At 42.2% G+C, this 26,508-nt stretch overlaps 1 protein-coding gene across 2 annotated transcripts in view; it reads right to left on the bottom strand.

The window, feature by feature from the left end:
• Positions 1–26,508, bottom strand: part of ST7 (suppression of tumorigenicity 7) — a 136,195-nt gene that overhangs the window by 73,047 nt on the left and 36,640 nt on the right. Inside the window, exon 1 of one of the 2 annotated variants that reach the window (XM_077178968.1) lies at positions 22,641–23,180. The exons of the other annotated variant lie outside the window; for it this stretch is intronic. Within the exon in view, the coding sequence (XP_077035083.1) occupies positions 22,641–22,662 (22 nt within the window). The 5' untranslated portion in view covers positions 22,663–23,180. Of the gene's footprint in view, positions 1–22,640; positions 23,181–26,508 lie in introns of those variants that run through there. 2 annotated transcript variants of the gene reach the window in all.

The following is a 26,508-nucleotide window of genomic DNA, read 5'->3' as shown; positions in this document are numbered from 1 at the left end:
CTTTTTCTGGAAAGTAAAACTCCTGAGGAAACTACTCCAGGTTTGTTGCTCCTGAAATACACTCCCTTTTTTTAATAATTAATTAAATAGCACAGAATCATTATCTTCTCCCTAAAGCATTTTTTTTTAGTCCTGGAGGAGTTTTCACAGTTTAATTTAATATTGCCAGTTTTACCAAGTTAAATTAATACCACCAAACAGGTATATCCTTCAGAGATTAGTTAGTCTCAAACCAGAGCTGGGCAGACAACTTGCAGTTGTTTTTGCTGCAATTTTAAGTATGTTGCTCTTATTGGTTTTCAAAAACAAGGAAACATGTTTAATCCTATGTCTGATTGTCCCTCTGAGGTAAAGCAAGAAAAAAATGGCAAGAGAACATTGTTTAGAAGACTAAAGCTGTCTTTGCCCCATCTGCCATCAATGCTGCTTGGCTCTGAGAAAATGCTGACTACATGTGTATCTATGAGGAGAACTGAAGTGCCTCAGAAGGCCATGACATTTTTCTCATACTCAAGTTTTGGGAAATTCTGGCAAATTAGGCAAGCTGAGCATCACTGAGGCAAAATTACAAGTAAATACGTAATTTACAGATATTCACAGAATATTCAAATGAATAATTAAAGCAAATCCTCCTGAGTTATACAGTCTGCTGCCTGGGTGTTTGAAAATGAGCTCCTGAGGAGTGGTTACAGAACACCTCCTCACTGAAGTGGACAAGGACTCAGGGGCTGGAGAAGCTCCTTCCATGCAGACTACACTTGTACCAAGCAGCACAGCTTGCCTTGAGCTCAGCTGCAAAGTGAAAACAGAGTATTTATCCTGCAGTTTCACACTTAGCTCATATTGAGTCAAGCAATTTCTGCCAAATCCTCACTGATAAGATTGAATAAGCAGAAAAAAGGAAAGCAAAATTGATAAATAAAATGAAATGTCTGGATTCTCTACTGACAGTCTTGAAAAGTATCATTTTATTTCTGAGTAGACCACTACTGATCTTTCTGTTTTGCTCTGAGCAAACAAAGTTTTTCACCACAGTTATACTCCCTTTCTTTAGAACTGTTCATCACCAGGAGCCCTGCACAGAGCTGCCAGGGAAAGCAGAGCCTCTGCCAGCAGATGGGCCCATTAAGATCTTTTGCTTGAGGCCAGCATGAGTGGGACCAAAGTGCTGTCTGTAGGTCAGATTACCTGAAATGGTCGCATGGGTTAAAAGTTATTTGCACTGAGTGATTTGCTCCTCCACCTCTTCAGGGCACACCTGAGTTTGTAAGTTAATTTCCCCAGCACACCAGTGTCCAGTTCACAAGGCCATTTTTACATTCTTCCACACTGCAGTAGTTTAAAAGCCTCTTCTTGCCTCCACTTCTGTTATGTGCATCCACTTCCTTATGTCCACGGTAGTTCCTTCCTTTTGGACTTGCAAATTATTCATTCTATCATTTAGCTCAATTTAGTTTCAATTTGCAACGTCATTCAAACATAGTACAGTAGATTTATCCCCTCCTCTTTCCCCTCCCCTCCCATCCCAATGCACTGGAGAGAGTCTCAAAAGGAGAAGGAGCCAGAGTGCACAACACCTGTTTGTGTCTTTTCTAACATGAATAGATAACAGCACCCATTTCTGAAGAGTTAAGCAGCAGTTGCCACTTCTAAAATCTAATTGTATAGTAAACAATGATGGGCCAAATGTATAATGAATGCTGATGGGCAAAACTCTAGTCAACTAAAGTTCCCACTGACACAGAACAATTTCCCAGTCAATTATTTCATAAAGATTTCCCTGAGATCAGATATCCCTGTAGTTCAGCTAAGAAGGCTGGGACAAAACTACAAAGAAGTGGTTGATGAACAGAATTAAAGGACAAAGGGATATAATCATTAAATACAGATATTTATTTTATTTAAAGGAAGAATAAAAATTTCCTTTAACCTTGAAGGAAAATAACCCTTTTAAAGAAAAGAAACCATCACTGCCAAGGCTCTATTGCAAGAATAGTCTGTAATTGATTTTTGTATTGCCTGGTGGGGTGAAGGCAGTGGGATTCCTGGAGGGATGCTAATTCAGGGGATAACCTGGGGATGCAGCAGCAGCAGCTTCTTTTGATCTGAGGTAGGGCAGCTTCTGTACAACTGAACCTCGCTTTGAAAGGGACCCCCAAGAAGCTGAAATCAGTAATTGAAGGAGTTGCCCCACACTACCAGCCAAGCCCAGGTGAGGGGCAATGCAGGTCCTTCCTGGATGAGGTCCTTTAGCAGGAGAGATGCTGTCTGGGCAGCAGAGCAGCAGGAGGAGTGGTAGAGAGGGATCCAACTCTGTCTCATAGCAATGGGCTACTAAACCCCTGACTCTGGCCCCTAAACCCCATAGATGCTGAAATCAGAGTTTGCCTTCTGTTTGCCCTCACTCCTGTCTATCTGTTAGAAAATCCACATGCCTTATTTTTGCCTGCTCTCCTTAGATTTTGTGTTAAAATCCTCCAGGTACTGCCAATTCCTACACCATCCCAACAGAATCAGCCACTGCACTACCAGGGGATCAGAGAGCCACATCACTCATTCCTCTAGAAAGAACTTAAAAGAGGTTAAAACCAGTTCAGTGCCAGGGGCTTGAGGTGTGACCCTGCTGCTCTGCCACAGCCTATCTGGCCTGGGCACAGCACCTTTCGTGGGAGGGCTGCCTGGACCAGAGATGCAGCTGCAGGTGTCAGTGTCTGGCACTCAGGGCAAACACAACTGCACAGACAGAGCTCATCTCATCAATCACATGTGCTGCACCACATGTAGATTCATTTCTGACTCACAATTCAAAGAGTGACACAGTAGGGTTAATTATAACCCACCTTCTAATGCCAAAAGAGTACTTGTTAAAATATATCTTAGAAAAGCCAAAATTCACTTGTATTTTTTTTCTTAAGCTTTCCTTCTTCCTCCTCCACTTTCATGTGATGCTAAGCCACAGATTCTCTAGGCAATTTTCCAAATAATCTATGCTTAAGATGGACTCCAAGGAGCAGATTTCCAGCCCAGGGATTTAGTTTTCCATCTCTAACTAAGAGTACCAGCAGCTCAGCAGCTAAAGCTTAGTGTGTAGCACCAAGCCATTTGCCTGTACTATTATTTAAACTGAGGGCTTTAGTGAGATTTTGATTGTTTTATTTAATTCAAGAACTTCTCCAAAGCTGTTTGCTCCAATAGCAAAAGCTTCAGGACAGCTCCATACCCAGTAATACAGGACACTCAGTCATTGAGTGCAGTCACTCAGTGGTTTTTTAGGTTCATAGCCTTGAGCAGTATTTTCACATCTCTTTTTCTGAACCACAAAGAATAGGATAATTTACTGTCTTGTTTCACAGTAAAAGGACATTGTCAGCCTAAAATAAGGCCTTAACAGGCACATGTTTCTTCCCAGTGAAAATACTGTGTTGAGAACTCCTCATATTAAATGGGAAAGATAACCTATCTTACTGATGGAATTTTTTTGCCCAATCTGTTTGTCTGTTATCTCTTCTGGAGGTAAGTTTCCAGAAATGTACTTTCTATATTCTGGCCTTTCATTGTATTGATATGTATATATATGTATTGATACAGATACTACTTTCAATTACAGATATTACTTTCAATTTATAAGTTACAGCATTGTAAAAGCCTGTAACAAATGAAGATAGTCATAATTTTGATGAGGATTTTATAAAAAGTTTATAAACACTGTCTTCTGCACTTTCATCTTTTGTCTCAATGCTCAGAGCACTTAAACAGAAATTAAAACTCTTTCTAATCCTGCAAAAATAGCCTAATATTATGTCATTTTTCATACGAACATAATCAGAGTTTAAGGGATAGAAGTGCACCCCAAAACCCTGGTTCTCCCTTTCTTTATGCTCATCCAGATTTCTAGTCTGGTCTGAAGCCACTTTCTGAAGTGGGATTAAGTGCAGCTGCTAGACTGCAGAATAATAATGGTGTTTTCTAATATAAAACGAATAGAAGAGTACCTTTTGGATATCTAATAAAGTAGGCTTTATTAATGAAGTCACTATGCACATTGCAAGAAGAGCTGCAGGGAATGGCCAGAACATCCCAGTTGCTGACTTGTTGGTTTTGGGTTTTTTTAGTCATATTATCATAGAACATGAAATATTGATGAAAAGACAGCATGCAGAGCATGTTGCCTATATCTGCAGTACATGGACTGGTGCTTGCCTATCATGAGACAGGACTAAAAGCAGGTATGCAAAGAAATTAATAGAACTCAGCAGCTCTTGCCAACCAAAATCGTCAAGGCTTTGCCTAAATACTCATTTTCCTCCTTCTAAGAATGTTTACCTTTGCACTTTGTCATTGTATTTCAATATCTGGTATGTTATTTTGCCCAAATAAAAAGGACAGATCCAGGAAAATCTAAATAAATCCAAGTCTCTGAACGGACAAAATGACATCTGGTAAAGAATTAGTAAAGTGACTGTAATGTCTTTTTAAATCTCATGTCTGTCTTCAGGCCATCTCAATCATAAAATCTCTGCAGCCACAACATGAAACACACCAAAACTTGATGTCCAAAAGCAAGGCTCTATGACTCAGAGGAAACAGCAGCCAGTGACATGACTTCTGTTTCAGAAAGGCTCATAGGTTGGAAACATACTTGTTTTCTTCCAGGTGTAACAAGTGATCTAAGGATATTATCTCTTCTAATAAATTTTGCTTAACACTTTAGTGTCCTTCCCATTGTAGATCTCAAAATGCATTGCTAAACAGTGGGCAATAAATTCACACTTTTGAAGGGAAAACTTATATAGAGAGAATCACTGATGAACACTGATTCAGTGTTTGATCTCAGACAGGAATCGCAGGGGAAACCCACTTGCTCATCTTGATGCCAGGGAAGTTTTGCAACTGATGCTAACAGGACTAGGGCTTCACCCTAGCAATCTGCTGCTTCTGCCATTTCCCTGGTAGGGTTAACAACTCCAAAAAACTCACATCCCAGTAAGGCTATGTTGCTGATTTTGCCCCCAGAAGGTGGTCACCATAACAGTGGTAAGTTATGCAGGGGTAAGTTATCAGTAAGTGTTTGCAGCAGAATGAACAGTTCTTGGATACCTTTTCCCTTGCACTTTGGCTATGGTTAACATTGATATACATTAAACAGAAGAAAGCATCATCTAGGCCCTATTTCCAGGCAAAGAAAGGCCTGATAGACAAAACCCATCTGTATCAGAGACAATTTCTTTATTTTGCACATCTGCTCAGTTTATTTCATTTGGTGTTAATATACTTCACAAGAATCTTTACTAATGAAATAGCTGTTAAAGAATAATAATTTGCTTGATTGACTACTGCTCTCTGTATTTCTGCCTTTTCTGGATCTCTCTCACAGTGCAGAATTTTGCAATCAAAATTCCCACAGTGCTGGAAATAAGCCAGTCACCCTGTTGCCTGAAGATTTTTAGCTTTTTATATATATTGTAGATTATTAATGCATAGCTGTGTAGTTTCTAACATTTTCTTACACTTTAGAATAATATATTACCCTTTCTCACACATCATGCCACCTTCTTGAAATCTGTTCAGCATTATTTTCACAGAAATAATTTCTAACAAGAACACTGTTTTGCACCAGCACTGTGGACACACAACAAAATTAAAGGCTAAGAACCTTTGGAGAGAAATAAATTTAAATTCATGCTATAAAAATATAATCTGATATGGAAATGGATGTATTTTCTGACAGCAGCTTGTTCAATTTTTCCCCAACAAGGAAGGACTTAGAATTACTAATTAGTCAATAGAGGGTTGAGAAAGAATATTTTTTTTTCTGGTCCAAGGGAAATAAATGATGTAGGTATCCAGCTGTATCTTTATATTAATACATGAAAATCTACAGGGAAGGCAGAGGCACTCGCTTCACTCAGTGTCTCTCCTTCTCCCAGTGCCAAGTGTAATTATAGATAGCAGCAACATGTTGAAAATAAGCGTAGAAGAAGAAAGGGAATAGAAATGCAGTGTCATGTAGAGAAAAAACCAACAGGAGAAACACCTGAAAACACAGTGAGCTTCTCTTCTCAAAGGCAGAGCCACAGCAGCAGTTGGTTATCCCCACTGCAGTTAAACAGATGGCTGCAAAGGCTGTAACAGCACAAAGATCACAGAACATCCTGCAAAGCCATACAAGGAAGGAAACCAGTAGCATTGCTTAATAGTCTGCTTATTTTACAGTCAAGTGGATTGCCAAGCAACTAAGCTGTAACAAGCTCCATATTTAGGGGAAGAAATGTTTGTCTTCTGTCTGTCCTTGCTTGCAAATGGCAAGTGGAGGGCATTTCTAAGCCAGATTATTTGAGTACAGCATGTTCCACAAGCCCTGAGCCTGGGCTGCTGAGCAGCCGGTGTTAATCACGGCAACAGTTGACATGCATGCCTTGCCAGAGTCCAAGTTTGTCACCATCACTGTGACTTTCACTTTCTGCTGCTCAAAACAAAATGCAAACAAATGACCCCCAAAAACCTGCACTTACTCAGGAATCTGAGATTCCCACATCACTTAACACAGCTGGATCTCTTTAGAATACAAAAATGACAACTCTCTGTGACAAAAAGAGCTCGATTTGGTTGTCTAAGCAGGTGCATCCAAAGCTGCTTGAGATGCACATGGTAGCTGACACACTGACACAAAGCACACAACAATACCCCAGGGACTAAGAGCTGGTGGCCAGGTGAAATATGTGACAGGGCATCTGAAATGGCTCTATTTGCCTCATTTAGGCAACTGATCTGAGCCCCAAATAACCGTTTTATTTCTTGCATTCTTTAACCATGTCACCACCCACAAATAAAAAATGAGTTAGCATTGCTATTTGAAAGCACCTGTATAGAAGTACAAATACACAAGCCATGTAGATTTGGGAGCACATCTGAAATAATCTGCAAAGACTAAAGGTGTAGTATTCCTTCTGAGAGGCACATACTGGAGACACTCACCCAAGGGAATCATCTTGTAAACACAATGCTCAAGTCTGAAGAAAGTCATGATTAAGACAAACGACAGAAGACTCAAAAAGATAACACTTCAAGATCCAGGCAGTCCAGTCCCTGTCCCAGGGCATCCTGCTGCTGGAGAAGGACAGTGCAGGAACACAACAAGCCTAGGTCATCCACGTACGTGGGACAGAATGACCCCAGCCTGGGTGACTGACACCCACAACACTATTTCAAGGATAAATGTGGTTGGTTAAACTCAGCACTCCCAGCCCACAGGAGAAGGCAACTATCTGAATGATTATCTGATTGCTGGCTTTTCAGGAAGCACCTGACTACCTTTATTCAGAAGACACATCTTTTTCCCTGGCTCAGCTCTCTGCCATCCAGGATCCTGCCTAATGGTGACAGAGTAACATTTAAGGTATGATAAAACACTATAAACTAAGTGTACAAATAGCACTGCAACCAAGGTATTTAACACGGTATTTTACCAAGATATATTACCTTAATGCCCAGCTAAAATATTGATGAACGAAAAAGAATTGCTAAAAAGTAATAATTTAAAACAATCAGCCAATTTTGAAACTGATTATTTCTGTTTGCTTGTTTTACTTCAAATAATAGGACCAAATTAATGACAAAATCACTGTTTTCCTGCAATCTGAAAATGAAATTATTCTAAGAATCAAAGTAGGATTCAGCAATGAAAATATCCACTGGCTGATCAGAACTAAATTTGATTGAAATATGACTAAAATGTCTTTGCTTGGGAAATTATTGCATTTAAAGTCACTGTTTTCAGTTCCAAATTCATGTTTCACAGCTTTGACTCAGTTCCTCTCTTTATATACCAACAACGAAAACTGACAATAGAAACCCACAAACCCACAACTGAGAACAAGCCTCTTCCCTGAAAGAGGATGTAATGTAAAAGCTTCATTTATTACATACTAGCTATAAAAAATCCCCATTGTATGCATGTGTAAAATGTTAACGACATACAGTATTAGCACATACATGTGCTTCTATTCTTTCATCAAGTAACTACCACAACAACAATCAGAGAACACAAAACTAGGGGTATAAATAACTACAACATAAAATTCTGTATTGCTTTTAAGCAAGTGCTACTTTGCAGGCATGGCAGGTACCTTCCACTTACCACAGGCACTTGCTGCTAAGCAACTTTCAAATCTTGTTTGAAGCAGATGAAATTAGTGACTGGAATTGGAAGCAACTTTATGTTGTGCAGAGATTTATTGGGGTGAAAGTGCTTCTGGCTGTGAAGCTGTAGCTGAAGAACCAATTTCTCTCCTTAGCCATTAAAGATGGCTGTTGTCAGTCCACTCAGAGATCAGAAAATCCCACCTAGCAGAAAACTTAACCACCTAACAAGACTTGATGAAAAGTCAAAATGAGGTGCTTAACAAAATAACTCATGAATTTCCTAGAAAATGTCATGAACTCTAAGTGCACAAACCAGAGTGGCCATAGCATGGAGCTTGAAGACCAGTCAGATGTGTTTGTAGTAGACAAAATGAGTAACTCTGGTGTCTGAGATACAGTGTGCATCAGATTGAGCCTGATCAGCCAAATCACATGCAGTGCTGGGAGTCAGTCATGAGCAGCAAATAAATAAGTGACGGGTATGGGACAAAAATATGATAGACTGCTCCATGCCAAATAACTGAAAGCCATGTCACAGATAACAGTAACTATTTTCTGTACATGTCTGTCTGCTTCCCATTACTGAGAGGATAGGCTTGTTTAGGTCTTATCTTTCCTACCACTTCAGGTATTGTACCAAAAAAGATTTAAGCCTTTTAGCTTCAGAGGGGATTTGTATCTACTTTCAAAATACTCAATGCCTTTCTGTTAATTGAAAATACATACCATCTTCTGGCTACCTATACTTCAGACACTTTGACTCATTCATGCCAGACACCTAGCTAAGCCCTCTCTGTAGCAAATGATGCTCTTCACACCAGATCTGTCCACCAGAAACTGATAAATACGTTTTTATAGATTTACTGAATTTATTTAGGGCACCTTTTTATGCTCAGGTAACCTCTCTGGCATGCTATATGGGCTGTAATAGAAAGGAGAGCATTGTGTTTTGCACAGCTGACCTGAGCTGAGGACTGTAAAGACTAAATGCCCAGGAAGACCTGAAACACCAAATGTTGGAAGTGATCCTACAGCACATGAAACATGGCATGCTTGGTCATTTTCTCCACTGTCACCTATTGTGTTCTGAAAAATAGGGAGGAAAATTGAGGTAGCTCTTCAGCAAGTTCATAATACACATTCTGAAAATAAAGAGATTTTGCAGAGTAAATTTTTTCTATGCAGTAGGAAAATCTCTGGGGACCATACCAGTGACGCTGTATGGGGGAATAAGCCTGTGCTCAGAAATCCAAGTTCTGAATAAAAAATGCAAGTTCTGCAGCTGGAAGCTGCAGGAGATCTTGTCAATAAGCAGATACTTTCAGTTATTTTCCCTGAACTACAAGGTGCTAGACCTAAAGGAAGAAATGGAACTGAAAGGGATCTTACCATAGATGGGAGCTAAATGAGGGGAGGCATCACTACATAGGGCATTAATGCATCTCATGTGTTCATTAGAGAAAGGAAAAAATGGAAATTCCTCATTTTCACAGCAGCTGAATGTAGCATAGCAGCCCATGGGAAGGCACTGCTGGTACCCAGGCTTACTGCTGCCATCAAGGCTGAACAGCCAGTGGGATTAGGAACAAGCAAGGCTCCCACAGAACAGCATCAGGTGGTTTCTCTTGTCCCCAGCTCCCACCTGGCCCCAGTTCTGCCCTCTCCTGCTCACTCTGCTGTTAATGCACATCCCACTGCTAACGCAGCTCCAAGCTGCAGCCTGAGCGACACGGGAGCAACATCACAGCCTGGCTGTGCCCGCTCTCCTACAGCACAGTTTGCTTGCCCTGCTGGAGAGGGAACCATCTGGGAAGCAGAGCAAATGCTCAGCCACTTAATTGGTACTTTCAGTAAAACAGACCACAGTCAAGATTGACAGACCTAGAGAAAATCACAGAGAAAACCGTCAGCCATTATCAGGGAAGGAAAACAGGGCCTGCTTCCACTCCAAACTCTGAAAAACTTGAAAATAAAACAGGAGCTGTGTCCACCCCTCCAACCCTGGAGCATCATTGCAGCTTCCAGAACCACCCCAGTCCTAGAGACCCTGCCCTGTCTTCCCACCCCAAGCAGGAGCAGGGCTCTATGGATATGATGAATTCTTGTTCCTATGGCAGTTAAGAACAGTGTGATATCATTTAGTAAGGTAAATCATCTGCCACCCACCTTCTCATCTAGATACTGGAATAAAGGGAGACTGATGCCTTGTTTTTAATTTCTAAAATGGCCTCGTTTACTAAAATCACTTAAATAGCATTTTCAACCATTTCTGTTTTACATTTTAAGGATGTCTCTTGGTTTCTTCATGGGAATGGCAGCACTCTTTAAAGAAGGATGGGAGGGATTAAGAAAGCCACCATCAAAACTATTCATATCTGCCCCCCTCACTCTCCCTTTCTTACACATATACACTTACACTCCCCCTCTCTTACACATATACAGCACACATATCTATCTGCCATATGAGATTTTAGCTCTTACACTTGCCAAATCATCCACAATTCAAGAATTTACTATTCCAGGATCTTCTGTGTTGCAGATCTTCTAGCTCATCACACCTCAATTTTCTTGTTATTTAAGAAAACTGATGATCTGACCTCTTTCTTCAGCTTTCCAACCACTCTTTTCAGTTTATTTCAGTCTCCCTAGATCAGCCACCTGTGACTGATTTTGCAACAGCTTGCAAAATGTATTTTGTGCTCAGTTCCTGTTTTTGTCAGAATCTCCTGTTTTAAAACTAGCTCAAGTTTAGTATTTAGCTCCTGAAGAGTACACGCACAGTAGGCTGTTCAGTATAAAGAGTTACTTTTATACTACCTTGGACAATGGCTTAAGTGCTGACTACTACAGATAAAATCCTCAAAAAGGCAGCCCTTCTCACCTCATGTTCTCAGAATTGTTGATGCTCTGCCACTATGGATCAAGAGAGATGTCTCCAGGCCTTCCCACCAGCAAGCACCAAAGGGAAGGATGGCCCTATCCATGAGATGGGCAATTAAGTTCCTAGTACCTGTTTTCTTGGCATCCTCCAAATCCATGTATGATTATCTCTGCAGAAATAGCACCAAAGGGCTGACTGCACAGCAGCAAGATGAAAGAAAACAAAGCTATTCATTTGTTATGGTTAGAAACTGCAGTCCATCTTTAGCAGATGCGAACTTCAAACCCTTTATCAGAGGTCATTCCTGCTTGTCAAGAAACCTGAGAGCACAGGAAACAAGGTGATATTTCATCTTGAATTTCTGAAAACTACAAGGAGTCTCATGGAAGGTGTTATAAACAAAAACAATAAAACACACTGTCATTTTTACTCTAGTATTACTACAAGACAATTGAGCTGCCTGTATGCATGTTTTGATGCAGTATGTATATTCTTGTACAGTAGTTCATAAGTACTTTCTCATTTTAGCTAAGGAAGTTTACTTCAATTAACCTTAAACCCACACACACCCTTTTAACTCAGTCTAGTCCTAATTGAGAATCTGTAGAGTTTTTACACGATCTTAATTAAACTTCTTTTAAAAAGACACACTTTTATTTAAACCTAAGTAAGAACACATCAAGACAAAGAGATAATGTACTAGTTTTGAGAATAGCAATCACAGAAAAGATTGATCTCATGAATCAGTCTAAACTCTTAAGAACCCAGCACAAAGATTTTCAATACCCATTTAGTACAATTTGCTCATTGCTCAAACCCACCTTGATATGCTGTCCCCAAAGAAAAGATGACTAGCTGCAAATGACCAACACACAAAACTCAACTGCAGTGCAACAACTGCTGTTCTGGACATTTTTTGCACATTAGTGTCCTACTAGCTGGTTTGAAATAATTTTCAAAGATAAAACATGAGTCCATGAAGGCTGTTCTTTACCTTGGACTCATTTATAAGGCCCTGGAAAAAGCAACTTTATGAAGAACAAAGGAAGTTACCACTACTACCCAGCTCTCTATTCTTCTTGCAAAGAGTGAAAGCAAACAAAATGTTGGAAAATAAGGTCATTTTTATAATATTTAAAATATTTCTTCACAGAATCATTTAGGTTTGAAAAGACTTCCAAGATCATTGAGTCCAACATTTGTCCACTTGATTTCTACCTTATAAAATTAACCAAATAAAATTAACGACATGCCATGTCCAGCCATTTCTTGAACCAGTTCAGGCATGGTGACTCCACCATCTCCATGGACAGCCCATTCCAGTGCTTCCCATGAAGAAATTCTCCCTGATGTCCAATTTGAAGCTCCCCTGGCCCAGGCTTGAGACCATTTTCTCTTATCCTGTCACTGGTTGCCTTGGAGAAGAAGCCAACCTCCACTAACAACAGCCTCCTTTCAGGCAGTTGTAGAGGGATAAGGTCTGCCCTAAGCCTCCTTGCTCCAGGCTAAACAACCCCAGCTCCCTCAGTTGCTCCTTACATGACTTTTGCTCCCAACTTTCCACCAGTTTCACTGCCCTTCTCTGGACAAGCTCCAGCACCTGAAAGGGGTGCTTTTTGAGGGGACCAGAACTGAACAGAGGACACCAGGTGTGGCCTCACTAGTTCTGAATACAAAGGGACAAAGAATGCACCTGTCATGTCCTTGTCCTATCATGATTATCTCATTCATCAATCATTTATAGATTAATATTAGTCTTAGATTACCGTTAAAAAGTTTATTTTGATTAGATTTCATTCTGGCTATAATCACTGATAACTTTAGTTATTATTTGATTGGATGTTCTCATTTTCTTCTTCAAAATTATTTAATTGGACTATTTCTGTGAGTTTGGATGTTAGAAAGCAAAAGGACAGCCAGAAAACTGTGATTCAGTTTTAGAATTTAACTGCTGAAATAGCTGTGCATCTTTTCCTTTGAAAGGTATTTTCAGACTGAACTTGAGAAATAAAGACAGGACTAATGGCCAGATTTTAGCCAATTAAAAAAGAAAAAACCGATCAAAAAACAACCAACCAAAATCCCTAGAAAGCAATTTGCTACATCTGGCAGATGATCTTCAGAGATGAAATTCCAGTTTCCGAAAGCCAGCTTGGCAGTATGATCTTCCCTGCCTTGTACATCAGGCAGCAAACACCTAAGTCAGCTGCAATGCAGGCTCCCCATGGCATCTCTGAGACACCTCCACCCCTGTTGTGTCAGTATGTCTGAAGTGCTTCTGGAGATGAAAGGAGAGTCCACTTTTCTATTAATGTAAACTTTTGGCATACTGATATACAAGGATAACAAGACTTACTGCCTGCCAGTAAGTCTGAACTCCCTGGCAAGAAGCAGGAAGACTATAGCTTCTCATCAGCAATGATATGCTATATAGTGAGACAGCTTCAGGCTTTCCTTCACTGGGAAAAAAATGCTTTAATTTCGCTAAACTAGTCTGTTAAAAACAAGGCAGTTGTAGCTTTAACTAACAACAGCTGTCAAAGTAAAATAAGTAAATAAATAGATAAATAAATGTACACACACATATTACATACATAAACAAAAACTGGCAGATTCCTTTTAACTCCTTTGTCCACAGTTCCATTGTTCAATGACATAAAGATGCTTCTTTCTTCCTTTGTAAACCAAACCAAATCAGGAGCACATACAAAGCCGTGGCCTAGGGGAGAATAGCTGAAAATGCAGACACCCATATTTGCTGCCAGCCTGCAGACAGCAGCTGCTGCCTGCAGCGCCTCATCCGACAGTGACGGCGCTGCACTGACGTTCCACATTAGAGAGTCATATTGCTTTGTTCCCTCAGGGGAGCCTCTCTTTTTAAGGGGATACTATTAAGGATGGCAAGTTCAAAAATAAGCCCCTTTTTTGTCTCTTTGTATAATTCTGTGTGAATATTTATCTGTATTTTATGGAAGAATTAATTGAATGTCACTATAGACGCACAAACAAGACAGAACGTAACTAAATGCCAGGCACGTAGTTCACCAAACTGCTGCAGTACAGAGCACTGGTTTGAAATCTACAGCTTCATTCCTCTCTGACAGGCAGCCAAGCCCCACAGAGACTCTAAGCCATTAGCATACATGCAATGCCCCAGAGCAACCAAATGAATGTCTCTCTGCATCCAGACGGTCACTGTGATGCACAATGCCCACAGCAGTGCCACCTCCCTGCTTGCGCACGTGTAACCTAACACAGCAAGAACCCCAGCTGCGAAAATATTCACACCTATAAAGGTAAGTTTAGAAAAGGCCCTCTGCAAAGGCCTTTGAATGCCCATTCTCTGTGGGGACAGACCACTAGTGCTTTATCCTGAGCAGGCCACTTAATCTCTTTGTTATCCTAGCTGCTGTATCCCTATGGGCTGGGAAAACACACCCTAGTCCCACTAGGATGTGGTAACTGCAAGTGGTACTAAAGGTGATGTAGTATGTCTTATTTAATACTCTTGAGAAATCCTTCATCCCACTGCTATCTCCTTGTGCTGTTGGAACATTCTAAAGTCTCAAAGAGACATCTCCAGCAGGTCAGCAGAAGAATCTGCTCCTGTTTGTAATGGCACAGAGCTGCTCTTCTGTCCTGTGACCAAGGACACTATCCTCCTGTGTGAGGTTTGTGCGTCAGGCCTCTCACACTTGGGTGGATTCCTAGATGAACTTCTACTCCTGATTGTGATGCTTACAGTTCAGATCTTGCTGCTTTTTATCTGTCTGCTCACTTCCATCATTTGGAGCTCTTCTCCATCCAATCACAGAGGCAGCCTGATTATCACCCTCTTTGCTCCGTACAGCTTATCTGGAGTTCTCACTGCAGGCCATGCAAGCAGCAGAGGATGCAGAGAATAGCCAGGCTGATACATGTTCCAGAGTCAGAGGAATGCTTTCTCCAGCTCACTTAACCCTTAGCAGACCTTTGTGTCCACCCACAGCCTATAAAACAGACGGACTGCCTGGCCTCATGTCTCTGTGGATGACAAGCACATGGGATCTTCGCACAAAATTTGCCTTGCTTCCTTGCCAGCTAATTTGACATTTCTCAGCTACTGTATTCTCTCTGATAACCTAAGCAGTCTGAGAGTGTTTTATTAGCAGATGGTTTGAATGACTCATGATTACCTACCCCGATGAAAATACAGCGGCACAATTCACTGTTGCCACTGCAACAGTCCTAGATCCCTTACTAATGACAGTAATGAGTGCAGCTGACAGGAAAAAAGGTTAGTGGTGCCAATATTTTCCACATTCAGCTCTTTCAGTAAATGCTAAATGTATCTTTTTAGCATCTTTCAGTATTTCTTATCAGGATGCTTTTTTTCTTTTGTGACCAGCACTATTTTTATTGTGCTAAGTCAGTTCAGAATCAATGTGACTCTTGTTAGATATCTGCAAGCCAGTGATTTATATAATTGAGGTTCTGCCTGGGATGGTATCTTCTTACAGCAGTTTTTCCTTCTCTTATAGCAGAGGTCTTACAAGTGGAGTCTGCTGCAATTTTCTGACCTCCCTGGAGTTGTAATAGATGCCCTTCCTCTCAGAACTTGCTTTCTAGTGGTGTCCTCATCACAGAATCCCTTACTTCACGGTAAAAACGCAGCTAGCACATGAAGTACAAAAAATATCTGGTCTCCTTTTTCTACTCCCATCCAGGAACTTTTGAAATATGTAATTGAGTACATTTTCCTTTTGCTGCACTTGCACAATCACAACTCATCAACATCAAGACTATATCCTTTTTAAAACTTCTTCATGTACTATCATATGGGTACTTCCACACTCAAGAGAGTGCCACAGGAAATCCAAATGCACAACAGCTTTTCAAGACTAGCTCCTAGTGGTAACAGGAAAGCTGGCATTTGCTCAAGTGATGACATACATGAAATCATATCATCACTGCAAATTGCAAAATCACTGGGCTAATGAGTGGCATGGTAAACAGGAGAGGTAAAGGGGATGGATAATCTTTCCACTGACCATCTTCAAAACCTCCTCATGGCTTTCTAGGATACAGACATTTTGAGGACAAGGCACTTTCTTCTAGAGTTCCTTCTTACCCTCTCTCATCCTTCTTCCCTACTCAATCAAACCTTTAAAAGAGCTACCTAAGGGCTATACAAATGTGGAAAGCCCCCAGTATAGCTATATATTTTCTCTGACAAGCTCACTGACTTAGTGTCATTTTCACCTTAGGCTCCTGCTCTAGGCTGAAACATGATCTAGCACATTTTAAGGGTCTGCTCAGCACCTCTCTCAAAGCATGCATGGAGGAAGACCTTCCCAGCCACTCTATTTCTCAATGGAGGTCAGTAATATCATACTTTAATTTTGTATCACTGCCATGTAGTTTCACAAGAATTTCCTTTCTTCTGTACTGATCACAACACCTCCAAGATACCATTTCCAAATGAATTTTTTGAGAGCCCTAAGAAGTTCTAAAATACTTTCCATCTAATTCTGTGAAGCAACGGCACATTTCTGGTCTAGGCAGAATATGGCTTGTGTTCCACTCCCAGCTTCCAGGCATCTTAAATCTCAGAGTTTCACCTTGACCAAACACACCAAAATCAGACAATTTTTCACTGAGCTCCACCAGATTGTGCGTAGCAAGTTTCCTTCTGTAGCTGTCCAGCTTATTTGGTTAATATAGCATCTTATCCTTTTCAATAGGGAACATATTGTCATTTTTAAGATACTTTAATTTTATATTATATACAGTGACCTTCATATGAAACGGTCTAAATGGTGATGTTACAACAAAGTGATTTTCACCAAAAGGGAAAGAAATCCATTAATCTAGAGAATCTGGAATACTCTGTCCCTCTCTATTCCACATGCTTTTCTCACAGCACTTCACAGATCTTTTCTTGCATCCCTGAAGCAGACAGGTGCTTCAGGGATCAAGCAGGGCATTTTGGCTCAGATGAAAAAAAGATGGCTTAGATTCTTCTGTGAATAATTCTTTTTGCTAGGCATTCCCATGAAATATCCCCAAACTACATGAAACACTACTGCTTCTACCCCAGCTCAAATAATATGACAGAGTCTTCACTGCATGTACTGCAATTCCTATCTGGGTCACACAGCCCAAAGGGACTCTAATAATCTTTCAGGCGTCCTTGGTCATAAAGATCTTTCCCTATTTCTGGTTCTGTAAATTACACTGGTCAAAGCTGAAGCTTGTTTTGATCTCACACCATTCTGCAAATATGCAGATTGATTGAGCTTTATCTATCACTGGCTCTAACTAGGAGATTGGTCCTGCTCTGAGGAGGGTGCTGGTCCCTTCAAATCCAAACTATTCTATGATTTTTGTTTTAAATCTGAAAGATCTTTTGTCATCTTTGGTCATTCACAGACTCCTCCACTAATTATAGGTCATGCTTTTAGCTAATGGTGAGGACCAAAAAATTTGACAAGCTGAAGAAAAGCCTGTAATGTTCCCTTCATGTACCTTCAGATTTCTTCCCCATTGCAGAAGCTGTATGGACACAGCTGCCTGGGAGACCATCACTGTATTCATAACTTTACATCAGAACCTTGCAACTTCTAAACCAGAGAGACAGGAAAGGTGATCCAGCGCTGCAAGAGACAAACCACCTAAGACTATCAAATTCATGAGTCATATCCAGCCTGTGAGATGTCTCAGCCCACTTTTTGTTTTTGGAGAAAGAAAGGTTCAAAGTGCACTTAAACTCTCACAACAGCTGCCTGTTTGTGAACAGCTCAGCACAGTGAGTTCAAATTGCCAGTGGTGCTGCTTGAGTAGGAGGACTGAGATTCAAGACCCTGTCCTCCTTAGCATGCAGTCAAGCCTTTTGGAGACCACATCTCAGGCACTTAACAAGGTATTATATAATACCTAAGGAGTTAGAGAACCCTCTCTTATCTCAGGTTTGTATTTTTTAGAAAACATTCATTTAGAAAGTAAGAATACTAGCACACAGTCAATCCTCAAAATCCACTGTACGTGGGATGTGAGACTACATTTTCTCGCCAAGTATCTTGGAGTTTCACTGATGAATTTGTCAAGTTATTAGAGCTCCTGTAACCTCAATCCCTTTCATAACCCAGGTTTATTCTGGCATTTGACAGTGGTGTAGCTAAGCCTCTCTTTGACCTGGTTCTGCAATATTTTCAACAGCTCTGACTCTACAGGGAACAACAGGAACCTCAGCAGCTACATATATTGGTTTAAATTTACAACTTCTGGTACTTTCTGTAACCTCTCTTTGGCATACTGTTGCCTGAGAAACCAGTGTAACATCTTTGAGGAATTGTGGCTGTACTTACTGCTCACAGCCTTTTAGGATGGCAGTGGGCTATTTATGCTCAAAAAAAGAGCTTTTTGGTCATCTGCTGTTGCAGGTGAGCCAGTCTCACCAAGGCTGCTATCTCCCACCAGAATTTCAACAGTCATGTCCCACCCTTCCTGTGCTGCTGCTCATCCAACCACCCCATGAATAAGCTGGCAGAGCCAACATGCTCAAAACCTGCAGGAGTGGTCAGGTTTTGGTTAGCTCTCCAACAACTGGGATGAGTACCAGTGCTGGGAACAGAGGAGGCAGGCACATCACCCAGGATGGCAATCAGTGCCAATCAGATTGTCCTTCACCTCCATGTTTGATGCCAAGATCTTCCATTTATCTACTGCTGGCTGCTGCTGTTGTGCACAAGCTTATAAGACTACTTCTCTGATGCCATAAATCACTTATCTTGGTGTAACCTTTCCCATTTGTTGCATCTTGGCTGGAAGAAAGTTTGGGGAAAAAAGTGCTTAGGAACAAAAGCAGTTCCTGAACAGACAGAGCAGAAGCCAGTACAGTGAGCCTAGCACAAGCACAGAGGCTTTTCCTGGCACATTTAAGTGAGCAAGGTTTCTCATTCCCCACAGCAGTCCTCAGCCTCCCCACAGAGAGCCTTCTAGCATTAACCTTGCAGCAGAGGAAAGCTCCACTTTCCCTTTGGTTTTGTGTTTCTCTGGCCCTTTGGTCAACTCTCCTTTGTTTCAGAGTCCTTCTGCTTTCCAGAGTGCAGTTGCTGATCTACCAGACAGGGACCACCATGAGTGTCTCCCAAAGAGCCCAGGCTGGAAGAGCATTTCCCAGACAACCCCCCCATAACCCCCACAGTGCAGTGCAGTACTGCTGCTAGGTTACAAGGCCTGGCATGAAGAGATGCAGCAGTACTGAGAACATCACCTGGGGCTTTGACAGCACAGATCTGGGCCCCTGTAACAGCACTGGGGCAAGCTCCATGGGTATATGTGTGTGAATCTCTTCCTTGCAGCTTCCTACTGAGTTCCTCTGGGCAGCTGAAGCACACAGGGTGCATATTCTCAGACATGCATGAAATGGCTCTCTGAGCCTCCCCAGTTGTTTCACAGGCTCTAAACTGCATCCTGTCCCATTCCTCACCAATACCCAGTCAGATGTGATGGAGCTGCATTCCCCTGACCTCTCCCAGCACTGGTAAGCCTCACTGACTCTGGCTGCCCTCACAGTTCAGTTTAATTTGTGCCTCTGTTGTCTCTCCTGGAGGCCTGCAGCTGCCAGTATTCCTAGTTAGACAAGGGATGCTTGCTGCTTATTTCTGGTGGGCTCTTCTCCCTGAGATGAGGGTGCTTGTTCTACTTGTGGGGACCACCTCATCACTTGTTCAGAGGTCCACCACTTCTCTGCTTTGGTGCAGCCCTACAACACCATTTCAACCTAAAAAATACTTAATTCTCAATTTTTTATCAAACCAGATTACCTCCTACAGAATGTGAAATGATTATGGTGAGCAGACAAATCTTTCAGGTCAGCAGGAGTGGTGGGATGGGATGAAAAGCTGCCCCCCATGCAGAGAGCCCCCCACACCTCCCTGGCAGTGCATCTGAAGATGAAGCCTCTCTGCCACATGTTTCCTGTGGGGATTATAGAAAGAACATATGACCAATGGAAAATACTGACCACGACCCCATGGCAGCTACCCTACCCTCCCACAGTGCCCTTGCACAGACACTTCCTGGGTTTTTGCTTTGCACACTCTATCCTTGCTCATCGTGTACTGGGAGTGTCAGCAGCTGTTTGTGCATCGCCTGCTGCCTTATCCCCCTTTATGGGCTGTTGTCAGTGGCTGTTTGTCTTTCCCTGCATCCAGGAGGTGATAAGCAGATGCCTGTTCCTACAAAGACTCTCAGACTATCTTTTACTGCCCTTTTAACTGCTGCTAAAAGCAAAAAGAAACAAACAGGATTGCCAAAGGAGAGTTGGTTTGACATTTAAAATATTTTGATACTGAGTGAGACTAAAGGTTCTGAAGCAGTATTTGCTTCTGACCATTCTTCTGGGCTTTTTAATCAAAGCAGAGAGAAATTAAATCCTAAATACTAAGGGTAAACAGCAGGATTAAAAAAACTGTAATCTGCTCATTTCATGCTTTTTGGACAGCAGCAGCAGCAGCAATGGCTTCTGACATATTTCCAATGTCCAAATATTGCTGATTCTTTTTTGTCTTATTTGATGCTCTAGCCAGACAGAAACATTAACAATTAGTAGCACTGTTATCATTTGACAGCCTGGAAATATAAAGAGGACAGGAGGAGAGGGAAGACAAAAAACCTCTTAGCATTTTGACTGAAGTAATTTTGATACAAGCTTCTTTCTTTGAAAGCAAAGCCACTGTTCCCCCAGCAGCAGCAAGGGCAGGGCTGGTTCCACAAGCACTGACCCGCCCAGGCAGGTGAGTGGGGCAGCACCAGTGACCCTGCTCTCCTCCTGCCTGCCAGCACCTGGCAGCAGCAGGCAAAGGGACAGCCCTGTCCAGCCTCAACAGGAACTCTTGGGCTCAGGTTCAGGCCTGAGCAGAGTTCAGGGGAGCTGGCCACCACACTGCCCTCCTCTTCATCCAGCCAGGGAGTTCAGGCAGAGACTGACCTAGCCTCTGCTCAAATCCACGGCAACAAGCCATGTACTGTTTATCCCATTTTTAAAAGCAAGAAATGTTTCTAGACCCTTCTGGGAAACAGATAGTGGCTGATACGGAAGCTTCCATTGCCCTTTTCTAAATTGTGGGAACCATGGAAACAAAAGCAGCCACAGCTGCTGGTGCACAACCCCTGTGACTTTAGCCAATGCACCTTGTAAACCAAGAAAGGACCATAAAAATGAACAAGTGCATCCTATAGCTTTCTGCTAGAGGGCAGGTGGGGCACAGATTTTATCTCAAAGCCTGTTTGTGTGCATTCTGCAGAAGTAGAGCCCACGGACACAGACACTGGGGCTCACAGATCTGTCAGGGTGAAACAGATGCAGCTACAACATTTGGCATCTCTGTTCATGCTCTGATGACCCAGAGCTGCAGACATGTTTACAACTGTGCGTGAAAAATGCATCCCTAAACAAAAGAAATCTAAAGGCAGATTTTGTTTTTATGCTGCCTGACCTTGACTGGGTGTTGTGGCAGAGGAGGGGGGAGCTGCCAGAGCCTGGTCACAGGAACAATTAACCCTTTGGGAGCAAGGGGTTTGACAGCCAGGAAGGCATAATTACGAGGCATCCCAATGTTCTTATCACTTCCTAGGAAGAGACAAGCCACAGAACAGGTCCCAGCCCAGAAGTGTGGAGACATTACACCATGCTGGATGTGACAATGCTCTAAAAAAGTCATCCCTTCATATCCAAATGAGACATGTTTTCAACACCCAGTACTGTTTGGTGCACAAAATACAGCATGAACCAACTGTTTTCTGTTTTTCAGTCATCTGATAATCACTGGATCAGACTGGTCCCCACACAGCCACACTGTCACCAGCAACATTATTTATGTATAAACCCCCAGCCTTCCTCTGCAGCCAGATTTGCCAGGTAGGTAATTGTTGTTCCCATCGAAGCAAAATTGGCTTGCTTTCAATGACATGCATCTGCACTGCTATTATACAGCAGACTGCCTCGGTTAAGATTTTCCAGCACAAAGATGAGGAAGAAAAAAATAAATGATCCTTTTCGTTTGCATTTTTCACCTCATATTTAGAATTCCACCTAATTTAATTGTGGATTCTGCAGTCACAAGGAGGAGGGGGGGAAATTGCAGAGGAGCCTTTTTTCTCCCAGAGATAAAAATGAAGTAAATGAGATAGACATGAAATAGTAGTCTTTTCCTGATGGTTAAATCACTTTCCCCCAGCTCTCACCCATCTAATACTGCAGCATTCTCAGTCCCCAAATGCACCATCTGAGCAGCGCATTCATTAGAGTGTCTGCAACTCCTGATCACTGACAGATGCGATCTTATCAACTGCCACATCCAAACAAAACTGCCTTTTCCCCCCAATCTTCCAGTGGCCTGAATTCAGCAGCACTGACAGCCCTACGCTGCCTTGCTGCTTGCATCAAGGATGCACCCACAGTTAGGAGGTAGATGCTTCCCCTCCAGCATCTTCCATCCCTCCATAAGCAGGCAAGGACCACAGCTTTAGCCAACGACCTACGGCAAAGAGAATGCAGCGTGGCGGGTACAGCAAGGATAAAACAAGCCCTGTTCTCACAGAAAAAGGATGTAAATGGGATGCATTTACTTACATGACGATTCAGTGCCAAACATGGCTCGCCCCAGATGCTGCTATTTTAAAAAGGAAAGAAGAAAAAAGAGTGGAAGACAGAGGGAGCGTATGAGAGAGGGGATGAGACTGCTACACAGCAGGGGTCATGAAGCCAGACAATGCAGTCCAGGCTATCCAAGCTGCCAGATTCTGCTCTCTCCTCCTCTGCTCCGCTCCACACCGCAGACAGCTTTTCCTTGCAACCGCAGGGAAGGAAGGTCCTTCTACAGGAAGCAAAAGGCAGGAGGCTGTGTTTTAAATCCGAGTGCTAAGGGCAGGCCGTTGTCCTTCAGTGATACCGGCGGGCAGGAGGGGTATCAGCCAGCAGATACTGCAATCGCCAGCCCCGCTCGCCGTGAGACAATAGCGGAGCTTATGCACACACGGGATGACGTCAGGACACTGCAAAGACTGACTGCTGCTAACCCAGAGGCTCGCAGGGGGCTTGGACACTGCACAGCCACTCGGGGGGCGACTCCTTTGTCCAAGGAGCAGAGGACAAAGAGCCAGACGTGTATTTCATTTCCCTCTGCGATGCTAAAGCTCCCACCCGGGATGGTAATGCTAGCAGGAAAATATCTGCCTTGAATTCAGGCTGCTTTTCTCAGCTGCACAAGATGCAAAGCGTCTCTGTGCAAACAGAATCAATTTCAGCGACAAATATCCTAGTAAATGCCACTTATAGCATTTTCAGTAAAGAATAACCCCAAATTTCTATCACAAATTCTCTTTATTATTTTTCCCTCAAAGAAATACTGAACTGGGCCAGTCTACACTCCAGACCTAATTTTCCCATCAAAGTGTTAGCCAACTGTCTCTTTTACTTAAATTTATTGTCAGAATACACTGTAACAATGCTCTAACAACAATAAATGAGTCACACATCTAAATAAAAATAAAAACCCCAAAGCACACTGAATTCAATGATAAAAAGGCATCCTAGCAACCAAAGAAATACTGTCCCTAATTTTTCTTTATTCTTCAAAACCAACTAGATCTAGCGTGCATCTGTGAGTGCGCTTTTTTTAGTGTACTAAGCGTATTTTTTTCCTGACATTTAGTAATTGAAAAATGTTCAAACAAAGCCCTAAGCTTGCTCCTTGTCCTCTCACAGACAAAAGGAGTTGCCTGTCCTGTGCTGGTGAGAGCAGCCAAGCAGTAAGCTGATGGCTGGAAGCTACCAGACATTGGGGACCATCCATAGAATGGCTGTCCAGAGGGGGCAAAGCCAAGAAGGTTTCTGCAAAGTCTCGCTGAACACAGACATGCAGTTCCCAAGATGTCAGACACTGGAAAGTATTGCTGGTGGATGAGGAGAAAGGACACAGATGCAGGCCCATTAAAGGAAGCACTTACAGGCAAGCAACCACTCCTCCTCCCATTTCTCAGTTTTTGTGGGTTAACCCTTCCCAAACACTCCTGCTGCTCTGCATGCCAGGGGGGTTTGTGCTGTTTGTGTTGTTTACACTCAAAGCCACCATGAGCAGCAGGCCACAGAAACAAGAACTACTGGGGGCTGGCAGCACCTGCCACCTGAGGAGCTCAGCATGTGGGAATCATCAGGGAACCAGGCAGGTGCTGGCTGGGACCACTGCAGCCTGAAGGACAGACTGGAAAGCAACACATGGGGTTCAGAGCCACAGCAGTTCACTGCCAGGCCAGTCCCTCTGGTCCTGGGGAACGTGGTCCCAAACTCACAAAGCGTGTATGCCCACAGACATCCTCAACAGCCCCGTGCTGTGAGACAGCAAAGAGTGCAAGATGCTGTACAGAGCCTGATCTTGTGCTTCCCACAGCAGTGGGGGGCACCTACAAGGCACACCAAGCTACTCTCCATTGTTGGCACAAAATGCTCTTCAGCTGTTTACTCGCTTTCCATTCCACACACTGAACAGTCACTTTGTGTTCTGTGCACACCATAAGAATAGTTAGGGCCACCAAGCTCATGGCAACATTTACCATGTTGTATTTCACATCTGAAAGAAAGTCAGGAGAGAGGCCATATCCTGTGGTGAGACATCTCACAACACTGTCCAACAGGCAGATTTTAGTCTCCATCTGCAGACAGGACATCACTGCTCATAATCATAGTGACTCAAATCAACCCACAGATGTCTTAAATCAATCAGATGTCCTCAAATATGTACTTAAGCACCTGAATTAATAGCCTAGCTGTTCAATTGTCATGATTATTTGAAATCACATGCATGGATGCACAGCACCAAGAAGCCATGTCCAAATTGGCTTTGACCATGACAGTGGCATAAATTCTCTTACAAGGACTGTAGCTTTGCTGCTCCCAGAATTGAATTAGTTATTTTAACTATTTGGAGCAGTTAACACCTCCTTCAGTCAAAATAGGTTGATAAGAAGCTTCAGTTCATCAAACAGATTAAGTTCTGGCAGGATTTTCCAGCAACTGGACTTTCCAGCAACTGCAGCAAGTTCACATAAGAAATGGGTCTATTATGTATCTGTAAGCCTCCAAGCATCTTTAAACATAGGTCTCTGGAACAAAATCCCAAGTGCACTCATGCAATGGCTGAAGAATAAATTCTGCTCTGATGAGCAGATCTGACCTTCCCACAGCATTGCTTCCGAGGAAGACAAAACCTCAGGGCTTTTCCAACGACATCCTTGAAGGTGTCACAGAGCCCAGGCCCTCTGCCAAGTTCTCATTACACTGACGCATATAGGTAGTTGAAAAGCCCAAACAACCCATGCAGTATCTCTGGAAGGATTTCATCATAATCTATTTCATTAGTCTTAGCCTTGGCAGCTCAGTACGCTGCCTGGTGGGAAAGGTGACCTACTACAGGCTACTGAAGGATTTTCTCTGAAATTCTTTCACATTTACCTAAAACATTTTGTCAAATGACTTTGAGAAAGTGTTAAAATCTGTTTCGGACCTACTGCTCTTTTAAGACCGTAACCTTTCAGTTTGCTAGCAGAATTACAGATTTGTTTCCAATGCTGAATATTGCTATTGGTTTATACTGCAAAGAGTCAACAAATGGTTTTTCTCTCTTATGCAGCAGCAAAGGTAATGTAATTGGTGTCAGAAAATGTCAAAGGAAATCTGCAGCCAGCATTGCTGGGATTTGCTTACAATGTGCACAAGACATTGTTCAAGTATTAGATGAATTTACAATGTTCTTTCATACACTCCACCACAAACTAGCATGAAATACTTAAATCAGTAATATACGCTATGCATAGCTGTCTCCTGTACATTGACATTTTCCACCGAAAGGAATGTGCTTCTCAATTACTGCCAGTCCTGGAGCAGATATCTTTATTCCTTACTTTATCACTGCAGAAAAATAATACTCATATTTTACTTTGTTTTGTAAGGACACCTATGTCTAACCCCTAAAGCACAGTTTGAGTTTCAATAATGAAGCTGGATAATGAAACGTTAAATTTTTTATACAGATGTAAATTTATGCTTTAGAGTAATTTCTTTCTATAAAAATAGTGCAAGCAGGAAATCTGAGCTACCAACAGAGGCAGCTTTGTACATGTGCCTTATGCTGATCCATTAAAGCATAAATCTTTATTCTCTTGTCACCAGAAAAACATTTCATTTTGCATTTAACCTCCTTTTTCACAGGAGAAACTCTGGAAGCAGCAAACAAGTCCATCCCACCTGTGAGGTTCTCCTGTCCTACTGCCCTGAGCACCTTGACAAGGGAATTCTCACCTGTATCCTCCCCAGAACAAGGGAACAGGTCCCCCACACCTTCAGGTCTCTAGAGGGGAAGTACAGGATACTCTCAATAAGCCTCAAAGGTAGGTAAGAATTTTTATTATGTTAGTTAAACTTGCCTTTCCTTACCAAGTCCCCT

The sequence above is a fragment of the Agelaius phoeniceus genome, chromosome 5 (assembly GCF_051311805.1).
Source record: "Agelaius phoeniceus isolate bAgePho1 chromosome 5, bAgePho1.hap1, whole genome shotgun sequence".
NCBI classification, from domain to species: Eukaryota; Metazoa; Chordata; class Aves; order Passeriformes; family Icteridae; genus Agelaius; species Agelaius phoeniceus.
The sequence above is the reverse complement of the archived record's forward strand: the minus strand, read 5'-3'. Positions and strand labels throughout refer to the sequence as shown.